Genomic DNA, 15,797 nt, shown 5'->3' with positions numbered 1-15,797 from the left:
AACCAATTGTACATTTCTTCAGCTTGAATTTCTTGATTAGATTAAACCATTTGCAATCCTGCACTGCCGCAGCATCTCATTGAAGCCCTCACAGAGCTTGACATCACTCTGGTTCAGAGCACACTCCAGAAACTGCTTAATCTCTAGAGAGCAAGGTCCAAAAGACAGCTGGTTCTGCAGCTGGGCTCCCTGAGGCTCCTGGTAAGTGATGTCAGGTTTTGCGGGCTCGGCGTTACCACCTCCGCTGAAGCCCCCAGTGATGGCGTGACCCAGGGTGTGCCCCACTGCAGAGCCCGCAGCTACACCGGCTGCAGTGGTAGCCATCTGGGCCATTAGGCCTGGCTGCCGGGGTGCAGTGGCAGGTGAGCCAACTGCAGATGGTGCAGCTGCTGCTGGAGGCTGAGCTGCAGGTGCTCTTCTGGGAGCAGCCCTCATCTGAGGGGCCCGGCTGGCCGGGGGATACACCGGGGAGGTGCGGCTTCGGCTTCCACGCGGCATCCTAACTGCTTCTACTCTCGGCGTTCAGCAAAGACAAACTCTCTTTCTGATTTCTTTATTGTTTCTATTTCCATTTTTAGATTCTGGATGGTTTTGCTCATTTTCTTCACCTGTTTAATTGTGTTTTCCTGTAGTTCTTTAAGAGATTTTTGTGTTTCCTCTTGAAAGTCTTCTAGCTGTTTACCTGTGTTCTCCTGTATTTCTTTGAGAGTGCTATTTATGTCTTTCTTAAAGTCCTGTATCATGATCATGATAAGTGACTTTATATCTGAATCTTGCGTTTCTGGTGTGATGGTGTGTCCAGGACTTGCTATGGTGGGAGAATTGGGTTCTGATGATGGCAAGTGACCTTGGTTTGTGTTGTTTATTTTCTTATGCTTGCCCTCCACCATCTGTTTATCTCTAGTGCTACCTCTCTTGCTAAATCTGACTGGAGTCAGTCCTTCCTGTGATCCTGGTTGTATCAGAACTCCTCAGAGTCAGGCTGTCTCTGTGATCCTGTGATTCTGAGATCCTGTTACCCTGGGCTTGTTAGAGCACCTGGGAGTACAGCAGCTTCCTCTGGGTGTTGTGGGACTGGCTGTGGAGCCTGGGCTCAAGGTTCGCTCAGGACACCAGCCCAGAGAGACTGGAAGGAATCCAAGTCACTCTGCTGGTGGAGTTCCTGTGTGCCTGGTCCCGCTGGTCCCAGTTACTCCCGTTGTTGGGACAGATGTTGGGTCCTCCTCACATCTGATCCTGAGAGTGTCAGAACGCCTGGGAGTGGACTGTGATGCAGATTTTGAGGCTGTAAGACTTGAGCTTATTTTGGTTTTTCGAGACAGGGTTTCTCTGTATAGCCCTGACTGTCCTGGAACTCACTCTGTAGGTTAGGCTGGCCTCAAACTCAGAAATCTGTCTGCCTCTGCCTCCCAAGTGCTGGGATTAAAGGCATGCGCCACCACCAGCCGGCTTATTATTTTTATTTTATTAATGTATTTCTCTTCTGTCTTTTTACTCTACAGGTCTTTTGTGAATATATTATGGAATTCAGTTTCATGTTTGGCTAACTCTTTTTTAAAAAGTTAGTTAATTGTTTACTTTATATCCCCATCACTGTTTCTCCTCTCTCTTTTTTCCTCCCAGTCCTTCCCTCTAGCTCCTCTGCCTCCCCACCCACTCCATCTCAGTTTTTCTTCAGAAAAGGATGGCCTCCCATGGATATCTCAGCCCTGCATATCAACTCACAGCAAGACTAGGCACCTCCTCTCCTGTTGAGACTAGAGAAGACAACCTAGTAGGAGGAAAGCATACCAAAAGCAGGCAACAGAGTCAGAGACAGCCTCTGATCCTGCTCTTAGGAGCCTCACAAGAAGACTAATGGCACACAACTGTAACATGTGTGTGGAGGACTGACGCCAGACCCGTGCATACTCCCTGGTCTGAGCCACTATGGGCCCATCTTAGGAGCCTCACAAGAAGACTAATGGCACACAACTGTAACGTGTGTGTGGAGGACTGACGCCAGACCCGTGCATACTCCCTCTGAGCCACTCTGGGCCCATGTTAACTGATTCTGTAGGGTGTCCTGTGCTGTTCTTCACCCCTCTGGCTCCTATAATCCTTCCTTCCCCTCTTCTACAGGATTCCACAAGCTCTGCGTTATATTTGACTGTGAATCTCTGTATCTGTTTTTATCAGTTGCTGAGTGAAGTCTTTCTGATGACAGTTACAATAGGCTCCTGTCTTAAAGTATAGCAGAATATCATTAGCAGTGCAAGTGGTTGGCTTCCTCTCATGGCATGTGTCTCAAGCTGGACCGGCTGCTTGTTGGCCATTACTTCAATTTCTTCTCCAGCTTTACCCCTGCACATCTTGTAGGCAAGAAAAATTGTAAGTAGAGGGTTTTGTGGCTGGGTCGGTGTCCCATTCCCTCCATTGGAACTCTTGCCTACTTATAGGAGAGGGCCAGTTCAGGCTCTATATCCCCCATTCCTACCTGTCTTAGCTAGGGTCATCCTCATGGATTCCTGGGAGTTTCCATCGCCCTTTGTTTCTGGCTTGTCCCAGAGATGCCGCACTACCCCAGTCCCCTCCCTTGTCCACCCACAATACCTAATCTATTTCCCCTTCTCAGTTAGCTATAAGTATCTGTTCTTGAGCCCTTCTTGTTATTTAGTTTCTTTGGGTCTGTGGATTTTTTTTTACTTTATGGATAATATCCACTTAAAAGTGAGTACATACCATGTTTGTCTTTCTGGGTCTGGTTTCCCTCCTGTAGGATGATCTTTTTAGGTTCTATCCATTTGCATGCAAATTTCATGATGTCATTGTTTTTAATAGTTGAGTAATTTTCCATTGTGTAAATGTACCATATTACCTTCTTTTTTAAAAAAATCTTAATTGCCGGGTAGTGGTGGTGCACGCCTATAATCCCAGCACTTGGGAGGCAGAGACAGGTGGATTTCTGAGTTCGAGGCCAGCCTGGTCTACAGAGTGAGTTCCAGGACATCCAGGGCTACACAGAGAAACTGGGAGAGCTCATAGGTAGGACCACGGGCACATCATTTTCCTGTATGTTGTCCACTCTCAGAAGCCACAGGGATGTGTAGCAGCTATACTTTGGCACTGGGGACTAGAATTATATCATTGGACACTTGACTAATATCTGTGTTCTGAACATGTAGTGCTGCCCATGCATTGTGCAAGATCTGCGGGAGAAATTTCAGCTTGATAGTGACTGTCAGTCAGAAGAGCAGACATGGTCCTCAGAACAATAATCACTCAGGATGGAAGTTTCAAACAGTGAACTACCAAATACCATTTCCTGGGCTCTCAGATGCCATGAATGTCAATTTGAATGGTTGGGTCCTAACAAAGGTCTATCTATGGCTGGCAGTGTCTCTCTAGAGTTGAGAGACAGACTAGTATCCCCTTGGCCCAGAGACCTTCCCGGACAGGGTGTGATCCTGCACAGTCACTCAGGATATATGCCATCTCCTTTTACCTGCCTGCAGGCTGGCGTCCATCTCCATCCATACCACACCCCTCTGTCTACACTAAGTGCTTCATCCTCTACTGCCTGCACCTCCCAGGGTGAAGCCCTTAGCGCTAGGCAGTCAGCCTGTCCTTGTACCATTGCTCCCTGCAGAGCTGTGCAGTTATGAATCCTCTACTCTTATAGCCTCTGTATTCTTGAAAAATTCAATCCCAATTTGGAGTTTCTACCTTGCCTTTGATCAGTCAGTTCCTGGACAAAAGACACACAACTTTTATTATTTATAATAAGCTTTAATCAGCAAAGAGCTGGCAGATATCTATCCTCTATGTTATTATGTCTATTTCCCAGCCAATAATCCCATTATATAATTTGTCATGTTTTTTCTGGGCTGCTCTTAACTCCAATTAGTCAACCTACATGGCTCTTTTATTAAGATTCTTACCCCATTGTGGCATTCTCCAAGCCTATGTCTCTTCTGCCCAGCTATTGGCTGTTGGCATATTTATTCACCAGTCAGGGATAACTTGAGGGGGCAAGGTCACATAGCATCACCTGGGTCTATGTGGTCTCCAGGAGCAACCAGTATTTAGCATAGCAAAAGACCAAACCTCAACACCTCTGCCCACAGAGAAGGAACTGAAAGAAACTCTTTGTCTCTAGAAGAATTTAAGAAATTCACACAGCACTAAGGATTTCTGAAAGAAAACAGCATTGTGCTTGAGTACAGAGATAAGAGAATTCTGTGTCCATGCCCCTTCCCCATATCCTATGTGTTAGCCATGACTCTAAGCGACTCTTGTGATTCTTTGTATCCTTGTCTCTGTGCCACATGCCCTCCTTTCCATTCACAATGACAGCAGTGCCCAGATTCAGGTCTTGGTCATAACGGAATCTAAGCTACAAGTGTGATGGGGCCTTTACCCAGTGCACCTCCTCCGCAACCCTGCTTTTGTTTTGTTTCTATAGAAATGTGTGCCCCTTTACTATCAGAATTGTAAATGACTCCTGGAGAAACTTTAGGGCACTAAGATTACTCAGTTCTAGTGGGCTATGGTCCATATTCTTGGCCCTCTACCCAGAGGCAGAAGAGCCCCTGATTGTCCAGGAATAAGTGACCACTCCAGGATGTTTCCCAACCACAATTACCAGATCACTTGTGATGTGTGTCCTTTCTCTCTCCAAAATCTTTCCCACACCACAGTCTCTACTTGGCCTCATCTCCAACCCAACACACTCACCAAAGATGCTTGGTGATCTGGCTCATCAAAGAGCCCACGATTGTATTTGGAGACCATGGTTGTCTAGCAGTGACTTCACTGTAACTATGAGAAGGAAGTTCTCTGATTGGTATCTGTCTTCCATGTTGTTACTCTTCAAGTGCTACTCTCATGTTGGAAGGTAGAGCCCGCTTGCCTCTGTTCCTCTTCCAGTCACAGCTGCCCCTCAGAACTGCAATTCAAACTAATTCTTCCATGAATACACTCCATTTCCTGGAGTACTTACTCTTCTCCCTGGCCCACACGACACTGAGACGCACCCTCCCTCTTATCCTGGATCCTTACTATCCACTGGACAGTAATTTGGTCTCTCCCCACTCCCACCTGAATCCAAGGAAAGCACTGAGCAGCCATTCTGAATCACCAGATGAAGTTTTCTATAAGCTCCCAGAAACTTTAGGACAAGGCTGATGAACTCTGTGAGCCAGCAGCTGTCAGCCTCTAAGATCTAGGGCATCACACAGTCTTATAAGATATAGAAGGACTGCAGCCACCCTTCTCTCAGTCCACCCTTCACGTAGCCCCCTCCCCTTCTCCTCTAAGAGGTTTTGAAGTAACTAATATCTTGTTTTGTTTCTTGGAGTTTTCTCACAACACTCAGAATTCTCCTTAGATGCCTTTATTCTTGGACTGTGTTCCGATATCCCCCCCCCCCTTAATGGCAGGATATCAAGAGTGGTTTTGATTTGATATGTTGTAGATAAATCTAATTGTCATTTGATACATATCATATAAGCAAGCAAATTATACACATAATGAACAATTTTAGAACAGTTAAAATATTGTGTATCATATCCTGCCATCAAAAACAGGGATCAAAACTATGTCCAGTACAACTGGTTACATTATTATATTGATCAGAAAAACCTAAATAACAACTTGAAAGGAGATTCATATGATTACCCTGTAGAATATATTTGTCTTTTGGTAGAAAAATAAATATTGAGATGTCCTATACAAACATGAAGCAGTAAAAATTAAACACAGTCCCGTTTCAGATGAACTAATGAGTCCAGGCATAAACACAGGGTCCTCAGTAGAGATACCAGGAGCTGCATCCATTCAGTCTATAAGCTGAAACAAAAGGAGGAGAGAAAGAAGTGTGGTATTGCAGCATTTTCTCTGTCCAATCACATTAGGGCAGTGACAGGCCTGTGATTGGACAGGAATAGAGAGGTGGAGCTAGAAGTTGAGGAGGGAAAAGGTCTGAGAGCAGGAAGGTAGCAGAGAATCAGAACCATGGAGACAGTTGAAGATGACGATCCAGACCCTGCGTGGTTTTAAACAGCCACAGGTAGCTAAGGATCTTACAAGGTTAGAATAATTGGGTTAAAACATTGTCTTTATCATTTGGCTCTGAAATTATTGGATTGGCATCTTGTAAATTGTGATTTTTTTCATCTTCAAAACGTTTACTAACATGGTTAAAAACATTTTTTGAATAGTAAGAGGAGTTTCTAAACATGAAAGTTACCAGAGGTCTACTTTATAACCAATATTTGGAATTGAATAGACAGCTTTATTGCCAGTCTTCATTTATTAAAAACAATCCATTTATAGGTTCCATGACATCATGACTATTACTTTGTCTGGGAATGAGTCCCTACAGCAATTAAGTATAAAAAATATCTTCCATCATAATTGGAGAGTGACCTGCATTGGAGCATGGTTTTGAGTAAAGAGTTGATTAAAAATACACAAAGAGTTGGGTTTTGTTTTTAAAAACACTCCCTTATACACTACAAAGAAAGAATTAGTATTTTGGCTTTTTAAACTCCTACATGATACTGAGAATGACAGTCCCCACAGTCCCCCTCACATCGCTGGATACATCTCCTCTTCTGGAGGGCAGATTCCAGGGGTGACTCTGAAGACTTGGGCCTCCACATATTTATACTGTTCTTAGAACAAAGACAACATCGTCCAGAACATAGTAGTCATTGTACATGTCGCTTTCACACAGGTATGGCAGTCTAGTGAAAGCTTTGATGACAAAGCCAGCTTTCCTGAACACCTCAGGCAGGCTATTCACTTGCTCTTCCCAATTCTGTCCCTTGATTTCCAGAATTTCTGATAGTTTCTCCCACTTGCCACCTACATTTTCCACATAGGGATGAACAGGAAAAACCAAGGCCAGGATGACTCTGCCTTGGGTGGGCTCCAAGACACTTCTGATATCTTTTAAGAGTGTCGGGGGCTGATTACAGCGATCCAGCATATTTAAGCAGCTGATGACATCATACTGGAATCCTGTATTCTGCCATTCATTTATACCAAGCACTCTGTATTTCTTCTTCTGGAGCTGCCAGATCATTGTTTCAGAAAGTTCAGTGGCATAAATTTCTTCAAAATGAGAGCTCATGATTTTGGTGACTTCTCCATCTCCAGCACCTAAAATCAAGTCGTCTATGGGTTTCCCAGTCCGGATTAATTTTAAGCAGTCTCTGAAACAGATCTGGTGAGAACACAAACATGGAGCTTCTTCCGAAGAACCTGTTAATAGATGTTCTAGTCACAAACAGGTTAAAAACAGATGATACAAAAGAATCATAGAGTTGTATTAATAGCCAGCCAGATTTCTCAATGCTGTTGTTTAAGAAGATCTGTGTTCCTTGGTCAAGATAACTGAACAAAGACAGACTGAAGTGATTCGCATAATTTCTCTCTGTTGCACACATTCTGGTGCGAGTTCTTCCCGCCGCCTGCGGCAGCCGCTGGCCCACCGGGGGGCGCTCCATATTCACGTACAGGGAGCGGGAGAGCGGGGCTCCGCAGCACCCACATCCTCCGGGCCAGCCACACCGACGCCAGGCTCAGGCACAGCCAGCTTGCCAACAGTCTCATGGGGGGCCCGCCGCCCAAGCCCAGGAGGAGGAGGAGGAGGAGGAGGAGGAGGAGGAGCCGCCGCCTCCAGCCACCATCGTCGCCACCGGAGCTCGAGCCATCGCGGCCAAGTCGCCCGAGCACCGCCCCCACCTCCTTGGGGCTGAGGCAGGGGTTGGGGTGTGGGGTGTGAGAGGAGAGGCAGGCGCAGGGGCCTTCTCACGTCCCCTGTGGCCCTTTCCAGGCCCGCAAATTGTGATCTTATTGATATATAAACCTGATTGGATAATTAAGCCTTAAGAGTCATGCTTTTACTGGGTACTAGACGTTAGATATTGATTATGGGGGGTGTAGAGCATTGTACATAAGTGAGATGATCATGCTAGCTGGGAGAAAATAACAAGAGCCTGCTGGGACATTGTGATGTAGCCGGCTAGTGCAGCAGGCCAAGAGAGTTTGCGGGGTGGATTTCTTTTTAATATTTCCCGCAACGAGAGGGGGGGTTATCTCTGAATATAATTTCTTCCTTCTTGTTTATTCTTTAAGCATTACCACCAATAATCTGCAACCAACCTCCCTGAATGACCAACAAGCTAGCGTATCAGGGTCTAGCATTTGTAGACCCTCTGAAAAGTTCCCAGAATTTCAACCACCACACAACTGCAGAAACAATCTGTAGCTGTCATGCCTCTGCTAAAGCATGAAGCATATGATAGTCAGCTACCGTGGATAGTTCTCCTTTCAGGCTATTTAGGTTTTTCTGATCAATATAATAATGTAACCAATACATATGCTCAGGGGCACTCACCACAGAGAAAATGAACATGGCTCTAGTTGCAGTAGGGACCTGGACCTAGATAAATCCTTCAGATGCAGCTGGGATCACACACATTAACATGGCTTCATGTTGAAGCATAGATCACAGACATCTCCCATACCTTTGGTGGCAACATGAACACAGACATTAACACAGATCCAGCAGCAGTAAGACCATGGACATAGACATGGCCCTCTGTGGAATTAGGTTTTCCTTATTTTAGTTTTGCTAAAGGTTTGATATTCTTGTTAATATTTGCAAAATATCATTTATTTTATTTTATTTCTTTTAATGCAGGCATTTGTGGTAACTTGGTCAAGATCCTGCTCATATTTTGGTAGATCAGGAAGCTGAATGCTTAGGGCAGATCCAGCAGGGAATTCTATTGACATCTATGTCTTCTAGTGAGGGCACAGTGCCAAAGGTTCTAAATTTTCTCAAAAAGCACCTCCAGATAGTGAACAATCATTTAAAATCCTGTATAGAATATTTTGTATTCTGACAATAACACCAAATAAACCAGAAGAGAATACACACACACACACACACACACACACACACACACACACACACACATACACAAACATATAAACACACAAACACCGCATGGACTAACTTATAGGAATGCACATAGAAACATGTGCACACAGCTACAGACAGAGACATGACCACATATGCACAATGACACTAGTTACACAGAGTAACCCACACATCACAATAGGTACATATACACTCTGTGTGCACAGAGAAACACACAGGCATGAGTTCACACAAACAGGCAGAGATACCAATGCACACATGAACACATATGCACAAATACTCATGTGCAACCTGTAGTGAGAATTTTGATTTCTTTAAAAAAAAAAAAACCCTAGGTATGTTATGTGAATATTTTTGTTTTAATCCCAGGTGTGAGATATGGGACTGCATTAGATTGTCCACAGCCACTAACTATGATTGTCTCATGCTCTGTGAGGGGCAGGATTTTTGCCAGCTGTAGATAGTTTATGTTTGGAATTCTGAGGGCCTGGAGAGTGTACTAATAGCAGTGCCCCAAGAGGGGCCAGGGGCTTCTGAAGAAGGAGGTTGCTTCTCCCCTTGCTTCTGCTCTTTCCTGGTGCTGCAGTTTGTCACATAGTCATGAGCAGAGACAAGAGGATAAAGTTGGATACCCTAACGATGAAGATTGGACTTGCCTTGAGGCAAAGAACTCAATGCCCCTAATCAGCAGGAAGTAATCTAAAGAGATCTATACCCCATTTCCTTTATAACCTTCTTTCTCTCCTAACTAATGTTGGGGGTGGGGGGCTTTGGAAGGAATCAGCGTGGAATAAGTGTTGGAAGGGTGGAATAAAGCAGACCAAAAATAGCACCTACAGCAATCACTCCCGGCTACCCAGTCACACTGCTACATGTGTACAGTAGCAGGACAATTTTGTGGTGTGGCACAGAACCAAAGAGAATTGGTGTGACATAGAATGAAATGAAAGAGAAGTGAGAGAAGGTGGACTCCCAAGGTACTTTGGTCAGGAGGCCTGACTCCCAACCTCTCCTGGAACTGGAAAGAGGGAAGGCAGCTACACTATGAACAGGTATATTGGGATTTAGGTACATGTAGGGCTGAGCTACTAGCTTGGTAGAGATTAGTTGTGAGTGTGTAGAGACTCAGTGAGGTTGGCAGCTTTCTCAGGAGCATGGGAAGGAGGAGGGAAAAATGGAGACACAGGCTAGAGTGCTGAAGGGGACACCATAGCTCAGTCCTCAGAGGGTTTTGGCTGAAGAATACGCTGCTGTGTCTATAACTGCTGGTTGGAGATGATCTTGTGGGTATTCTTGGAGGTGAGGTTCTGAAAAGGAAGAGGAAATGTTCTGACTTTTTTGTTGTTGTTGTTGGGAATACAGGCAGGCATATAGAGGGTAAGAGCATGGAAGTTCTTGTAATCCTCCTGGCTCTGGATTCTCAGGGTTACCACCCACTTTGATAACATTCTCTCTCTTGATAAGGGTCCATGTGAATGAATGAGAGCACAGGCATGTGACTAATTATGGAAATTATCACCACCTATTCATGAGGTCCAAAGAAAACTCTGCAACCAGTGTATAGCACAGATCTGGGCTCTGTAGAGATGGGGTATCACTCAGTGTAGTATATGCATGCTGCAGGGAATACAGGAGCACAGAGGCACCATGGTGATCAAGCAGAGTCTGCTACTGATGGTGGTTTTGATCATACCCTCTGTGGAGAATTTATTCTTTAGGAATCCTCTGTACAATGTCACTCTTGACCAGGTGAGGGTGCTGGGCAGACTGAGAGTGTGATCTGGGTTTTCATGGATTGGATGAAAGACTCAGTGATGTCGCTGAAAGCTTCAGATGAATATCAGTGATATGTTTTATGTTATGAATTACTGTTTGTCCTCTGGCATAGTTTTTCTTGGTATTTGACATTGGAGGCAACCAGAGGCCAAGGGTTGGTTTATGGGAGCATGTGTCTCACCAATCTGCCACAAAGAATCTCCTTTCTCACCTTGTGGTCTTCTAAAGAAATTCCAATTGCACAGAAAGGACTGTGTTCAGAAGTTCTATTTTGCAATGAAAGGCTCATGCAGAATGAGGTGCACAATGCAGGACCACTCTTTTCAGATGGATGAGCACTGCTGTGTATGGGTTAGGGGTGCCTGGAGGGATAGACTTCCTAAGACGTTTTGATGTTTTAATTGGTGATGTGATTTGAGAAAATAAGAGATTCTGGAGAAAGTCAGCCTTTTAAACTGTGGCAGTAATGAGTGCCACATGATCTTTCATGGCCTCCTGGAATCTCAGCCAATCTCGAGGCAAACATACCCCATGGTTGAAGCTGGTATCCAGGTACCTTGCCTCCTTCTAATGACAATTCAAACTCATTCTGGCTCAGCAGCCTCTCATCAATGACACTAAGTTCTTCTTTTCCCTCTCAGTCTTACAATAGAGTTGGCAGTTCCTGACCATGCTCTTAGCCTTGTCCTCTTGGTGGTTTTTCTCAGGTATTTATATGTGACCTTTGCAGGAACCCCAGAATAATCCTGGCCCAGGGTTAATGTCTCCCACTCAACATCCCTGTCTTAGCCAGTCTGGATCTGCCTGAACATGACAGAGAGGGGCTAGCCATTACCATGAACATATCATGTCCCTCTAGATGGGACAGAGACCCTACCCTAGTTTCTTCCTTCATCTCCTGCCATTTCAGTTTCTACCTGGAATTTCACTGTTTGGCTTTACCTCTCAAGGTTGTTTTCTTCTTTAGCTTCTAGGAAAATGGTACATAACTCGCTGGGCAGGAAACCTGCCTATTCCTGCAAAGAAGAAGTTTACCCCACTGCCTCCTTTTGTTTTTGTCAAAAATGTTATTGGCAAGTTGGAGTTTAGGATGAACATCTCGTGAGTACCTACCATCAAGCAGCCCTTTCTGCTCTTGACTCTATGGATTCCCCACCCTCACCACAACCATGCTCCTGACCTCAGCTAGGCACTCCATGTCAACATGGAATCCTCTTGTATTGTCTGGGCAATGTATCAGGTGAGTTCTGTAAGCATAGGAGAAATGTTCCCAGGGCACTGGCTGCAAACATAAGATCCAGTGCATCACCTGATGTTCTCCTATGATGCTCTATGGAGGACTGAAACTTTCCTTCCCAGTGCTGCTTGCTCCCCAGAGCCACTATCGATGCTGTGCCTATTTCTGTATAGCCACCGAACTTCAGAGCCCTCAAGATTTCCTTTATTTGCATGTGCAGTGAGGATCCAGGAGTAAGGTAGGAAGGTCTAGGACTCTGTATTCTAGCAGAAACTTTTGGAAACATTAGCATAATTAGGTCAGTCCAGGCCACTTTGAGAAAATGCCCTGAGCTGGCAGGAAGCATGTCCAAAACTGCTTATGGGCAGGTCTTCAGATACATACCATCTCTTTTTTGTCTTCTCACCTGCCATGATGTGGACTACACCAGGAGCTGACACAGGGATTGTGGCAAGCCATGTACTAACACTTGGCTGGCTGCTATATATTAGATGAAAGATCTGGGGTCAATTCAATGTATAGCCTCCTAGATGTCAAAAGGGGAGGGCAGAGGTGGTGTTAGGGAGAGAGCCATGCTTTTGTTCTTTGTTTCAGAAAACCCATTGGCTGTGTTCAGTTCAAGATATACATGGATGAAGATAAACATGATTCTAATGTCTTCTACATCTGTGCGTGCTCAGGTTTCAGATTCTTTATTTTCTGTGACCTTCAAGAAGAGATTTGAAGACCATATGGCTCATTTTCTTCCTCAGGGCCTTCCTTCACAATTGTCTTTGGATTCATTGGTGGGACCGACTTCGCTATTGCTGCCCATGTAGGCAGATTCAATGTAGAAATGGAAAAGGTGACCATGCTCATGGGTGAGTCTCACCCTGCCTAGGAGCTGGGCTTGGATTCTTTAAGCAGTGTGTATAGAGTGGGCCACTATCTCCTGTCTAATTCTCTAGTCTCCACCTGGGTGTTTTCCCTGAGATGCCTGGGGTCTTTGAGAGAGTGTTTTATAAGCTTTTGGTGTATTTATCTTCAGCCCTGTCCATTCCTGAATTGCAAGTCTCACAGCAACTCCACACCCACTGAGCTTCAGCATCTCCCTTCCCTTCTCAGCCAGCCTTTCTCCCAGTCCTGTTCTAGGAAGGGGTTTGTTTGGAATAATTTCTCATTCACTGGGAACATGGGAAAATGTTTGGAGACAATGTGCTGTTGTAATGTCAGCAGTGCCTGCTCTGACATCCAGATATTGGAGGTTGAGTCATGCTCAAAACCTGTTGTATGAAATCTGACCCCACCCCTTTACCAGACAGATGTTGGGTACTGAAGTCCATAGCTATCATCATAACAAAAGATAAGTGCTGCACACCTTTAATCCCAGCACTTGGGAGGCAGAGACAGGTGGATTTCTGACATCGAGGCCAGCATTGTCTACACAGTGAGTTCCAGGACAGTCAAGGCTACACAGAGAAACCCTGTCTCAGGGGGGAAAAAAAAGAAAAAAAAAAGATAAGTGAGAGACAAGTAGGTCAATGAAGGTTCTAAGGACAGTTTTGGCAAGTGTTAAGTTGGGAAAAATGTTTCAGTGTTCTCTGTCCTTCCTTCCAACCATTTAGAACTCAATGAGAAGCCTGAACAAGCCTTAGGATAACTCTGTGGAGAAGTCTTGCTCTGCTTGAGTGAAGACTCTAATTAACGTCACAAGAGCTCATATAAATATGTGGGCATAGCTGAATGTTCCTGTAACTCTTTCATTGTGGAAGAGACAGTGGCTCTTCAGAGCTGGCTGTTCAGACAACATAACCACAATGATAAACTTCCAGTTCAATGAGAGACTGTGTCTTAAAGCAGTGCGGAGAGCTCTAGAGGAGGATGATTAGCATCCTGCTCTGGTCACTATGGTTATAAACAGACACATCCAACTCATTCACACACACACAAACACACACACACTTGCACACACACTTGCACACACATTGTCAGGGTGGAAAGCAAAACCAGAACTTTCATTTCCTGAGAGATAGTTTTTAGTCACATCCTGGGAAAAGTAGGTCCTAATCAAATGTCCCATGCTATCTCTGTCCTCACAGAGGAGTTCTGAACATTGAGGTACACAAGGAGGGTACCTGGGTCCAAAGTTATCAGTGCTAGGTGGAGATGTGACCTCTACTTGTCACCATCACCAAGTACTGAGAGTCACAATGCTGGCAGCATAATTCTAGCCTCTGTTTGCATTCTCTAGTACCTCTGCTCACATGACCCTTTTGAACTTTGAGTTGCACTGTGTTGCCTCCCTCTCTCTAGGTCAACCCGAAGACACATCAGCATTCAGCCAGTAGTCTCTACACTCATGAGATTCTAGCCATGGCCTAGGATGTCTCTAAGCCTAGACATAACGACTCTAGAGAGAAACATCTACTGCTGTCCATTGGCACCATTCTCAGATATTGACCAAGGGCTAGGGATTATGGTGCTGACCAGAAGTCTTAGGCATTTCTAGATTATTCTCCTAATTCAATGTACCTGTGTCCTAGAGACCCTGCATAGATGGTCTTGTTTTAATATGTGTTTTTGAGAAGGTGATGGGCTACTGGGGGCAATGTAGGAAGACAAGGCACTGCTGGCAGGTGGTTGCAGCATAATTATGACAGAGCTGGACCAGTCACTTTTGGACTCCTCTCTTTGTCACCTCAAGCTATTGTCAAATTCAATACTTTTATCTAGGATGTAAGGTAGAAGGTTGGTTCAGGGTGCCTATGGACAAAGGTTGTTCTTTGCATAAGCTTGTTTGGAGTATGTGTGATTGTCTGCATATAATTTCTATCATCTGGGGATGAATATGTGAAAATCTTTTTCTGAGCAGCCTTTGTTGAGCATATTGGGGGCTGCCAGCCTCATGGGAGACTCATGTGCTAAGGTAATACTTGTCATCAATAAGAGGTAAACATAATTTCCTCTTCACTCCTCCTACATGGCCTGTCTCCCGCTCAGGAATATTCAGCCAGAGATACTCTTTCTATGGTTTGAAATATCATGTCCCAGAAAAATTCCTGAATAATCTGGGAGTGAACCATCTATAGTAAGATTCTTTTCTACCCCCTTGTTTAATATCCATGTGGCCTGCAGGTCGAAATATGGCACCAAGGCCAACAGTGCTATTGGATTTTGAAGATTTTGTAGAAAGCTTAATACTGAACAAAACAGACATCATCAACCCTGGATGTGATGGTAATGAGATAGAGATTTTGCTTCTTTCTATTTTTTTATTCATGAGTTTCCTATAAGACAATGACACTACACACACCTGTCCCAAACACATATCTTGTTCTCTGTTTATAAATAGATTCCTGTGAGTTGTCTAGACAAACATAATGCACGGAGGAAGTACCACAGAGTCTGTACAGGAACTGTGTTCTTCGACCCCTTCACTCATCTCCTGTTTCTGTAGATAGAATGCCAGCTGTCAAGAGAAGACACACCCAAATTCACATTCCTCTCCCCCCAAAGCCTCAGCTTTCAGTAAAGATGGTAAATATTCCTTGTTTTGTGTTTAACATGTAATCAAATGGCGCCTGATTTTGTGATACTTGGGTGTGATGTGATTGGGTACACAGGCCTAACCTTGCTCATCAGCATTCATGGGTCCATACATAGATGAAATGTCATGGCACAAAGGGTCACAGAGCTCAGCTTTGGCAGCCAGAGCATCTGGAGGGCAGGACGGGGTAGGAACACGCATGATAGCTAGTGAGAGAAGAGAAGGGGGAGTAGAGTCACAGACAAGCAAACATACCAGAGAGGAGTAGACTAGCCAGGGAATAGGAAAACTTATGGCTTAAATCAACCAATTAGAAATAAAGA

At 44.7% G+C, this 15,797-nt stretch overlaps 1 protein-coding gene and 2 pseudogenes across 1 annotated transcript; 1 reads left to right on the top strand and 2 right to left on the bottom strand.

Annotated features, from left to right (window-relative positions):
* Positions 1-17: 17 nt before the first annotated feature.
* LOC116089867 lies at positions 18-532 on the bottom strand (annotated as a pseudogene).
* Positions 533-6,646: 6,114 nt separating this feature from the next.
* Positions 6,647-7,599, bottom strand: LOC116089865 (annotated as a pseudogene).
* Positions 7,600-10,542: 2,943 nt separating this feature from the next.
* Positions 10,543-15,493, top strand: LOC116089866. The gene is made up of 6 exons (XM_031369454.1): positions 10,543-10,684; positions 11,679-11,812; positions 12,543-12,616; positions 12,701-12,808; positions 15,063-15,164; positions 15,280-15,493. The coding sequence occupies exons 1-6, from the start codon at positions 10,550-10,552 to the stop codon at positions 15,306-15,308; spliced, it is 582 nt and encodes a 193-aa protein (XP_031225314.1). The 5' UTR covers positions 10,543-10,549; the 3' UTR covers positions 15,309-15,493.
* The last annotated feature ends 304 nt before the right edge of the window (positions 15,494-15,797 follow it).

This window comes from Mastomys coucha, unplaced genomic scaffold (genome assembly GCF_008632895.1).
Source record: "Mastomys coucha isolate ucsf_1 unplaced genomic scaffold, UCSF_Mcou_1 pScaffold15, whole genome shotgun sequence".
NCBI classification, from domain to species: Eukaryota; Metazoa; Chordata; class Mammalia; order Rodentia; family Muridae; genus Mastomys; species Mastomys coucha.
This window is presented reverse-complemented; position numbering and strand designations above follow the sequence as displayed.

What these genes read in the sequence shown, in the direction of transcription:
- LOC116089866 (XM_031369454.1), top strand. Translation starts at nt 10,550, where the DNA reads ATGCTGCAGGGAATACAGGAGCACAGAGGCACCATGGTGATCAAGCAG. An exon ending in TTCTAATGTCTTCTACATCT is followed by an intron (nt 12,617 to 12,700) that starts GTGCGTGCTCAG and finishes TTTCTTCCTCAG; the next exon opens with GGCCTTCCTTCACAATTGTC. An exon ending in AAAGGTGACCATGCTCATGG is followed by an intron (nt 12,809 to 15,062) that starts GTGAGTCTCACC and finishes TGTGGCCTGCAG; the next exon opens with GTCGAAATATGGCACCAAGG.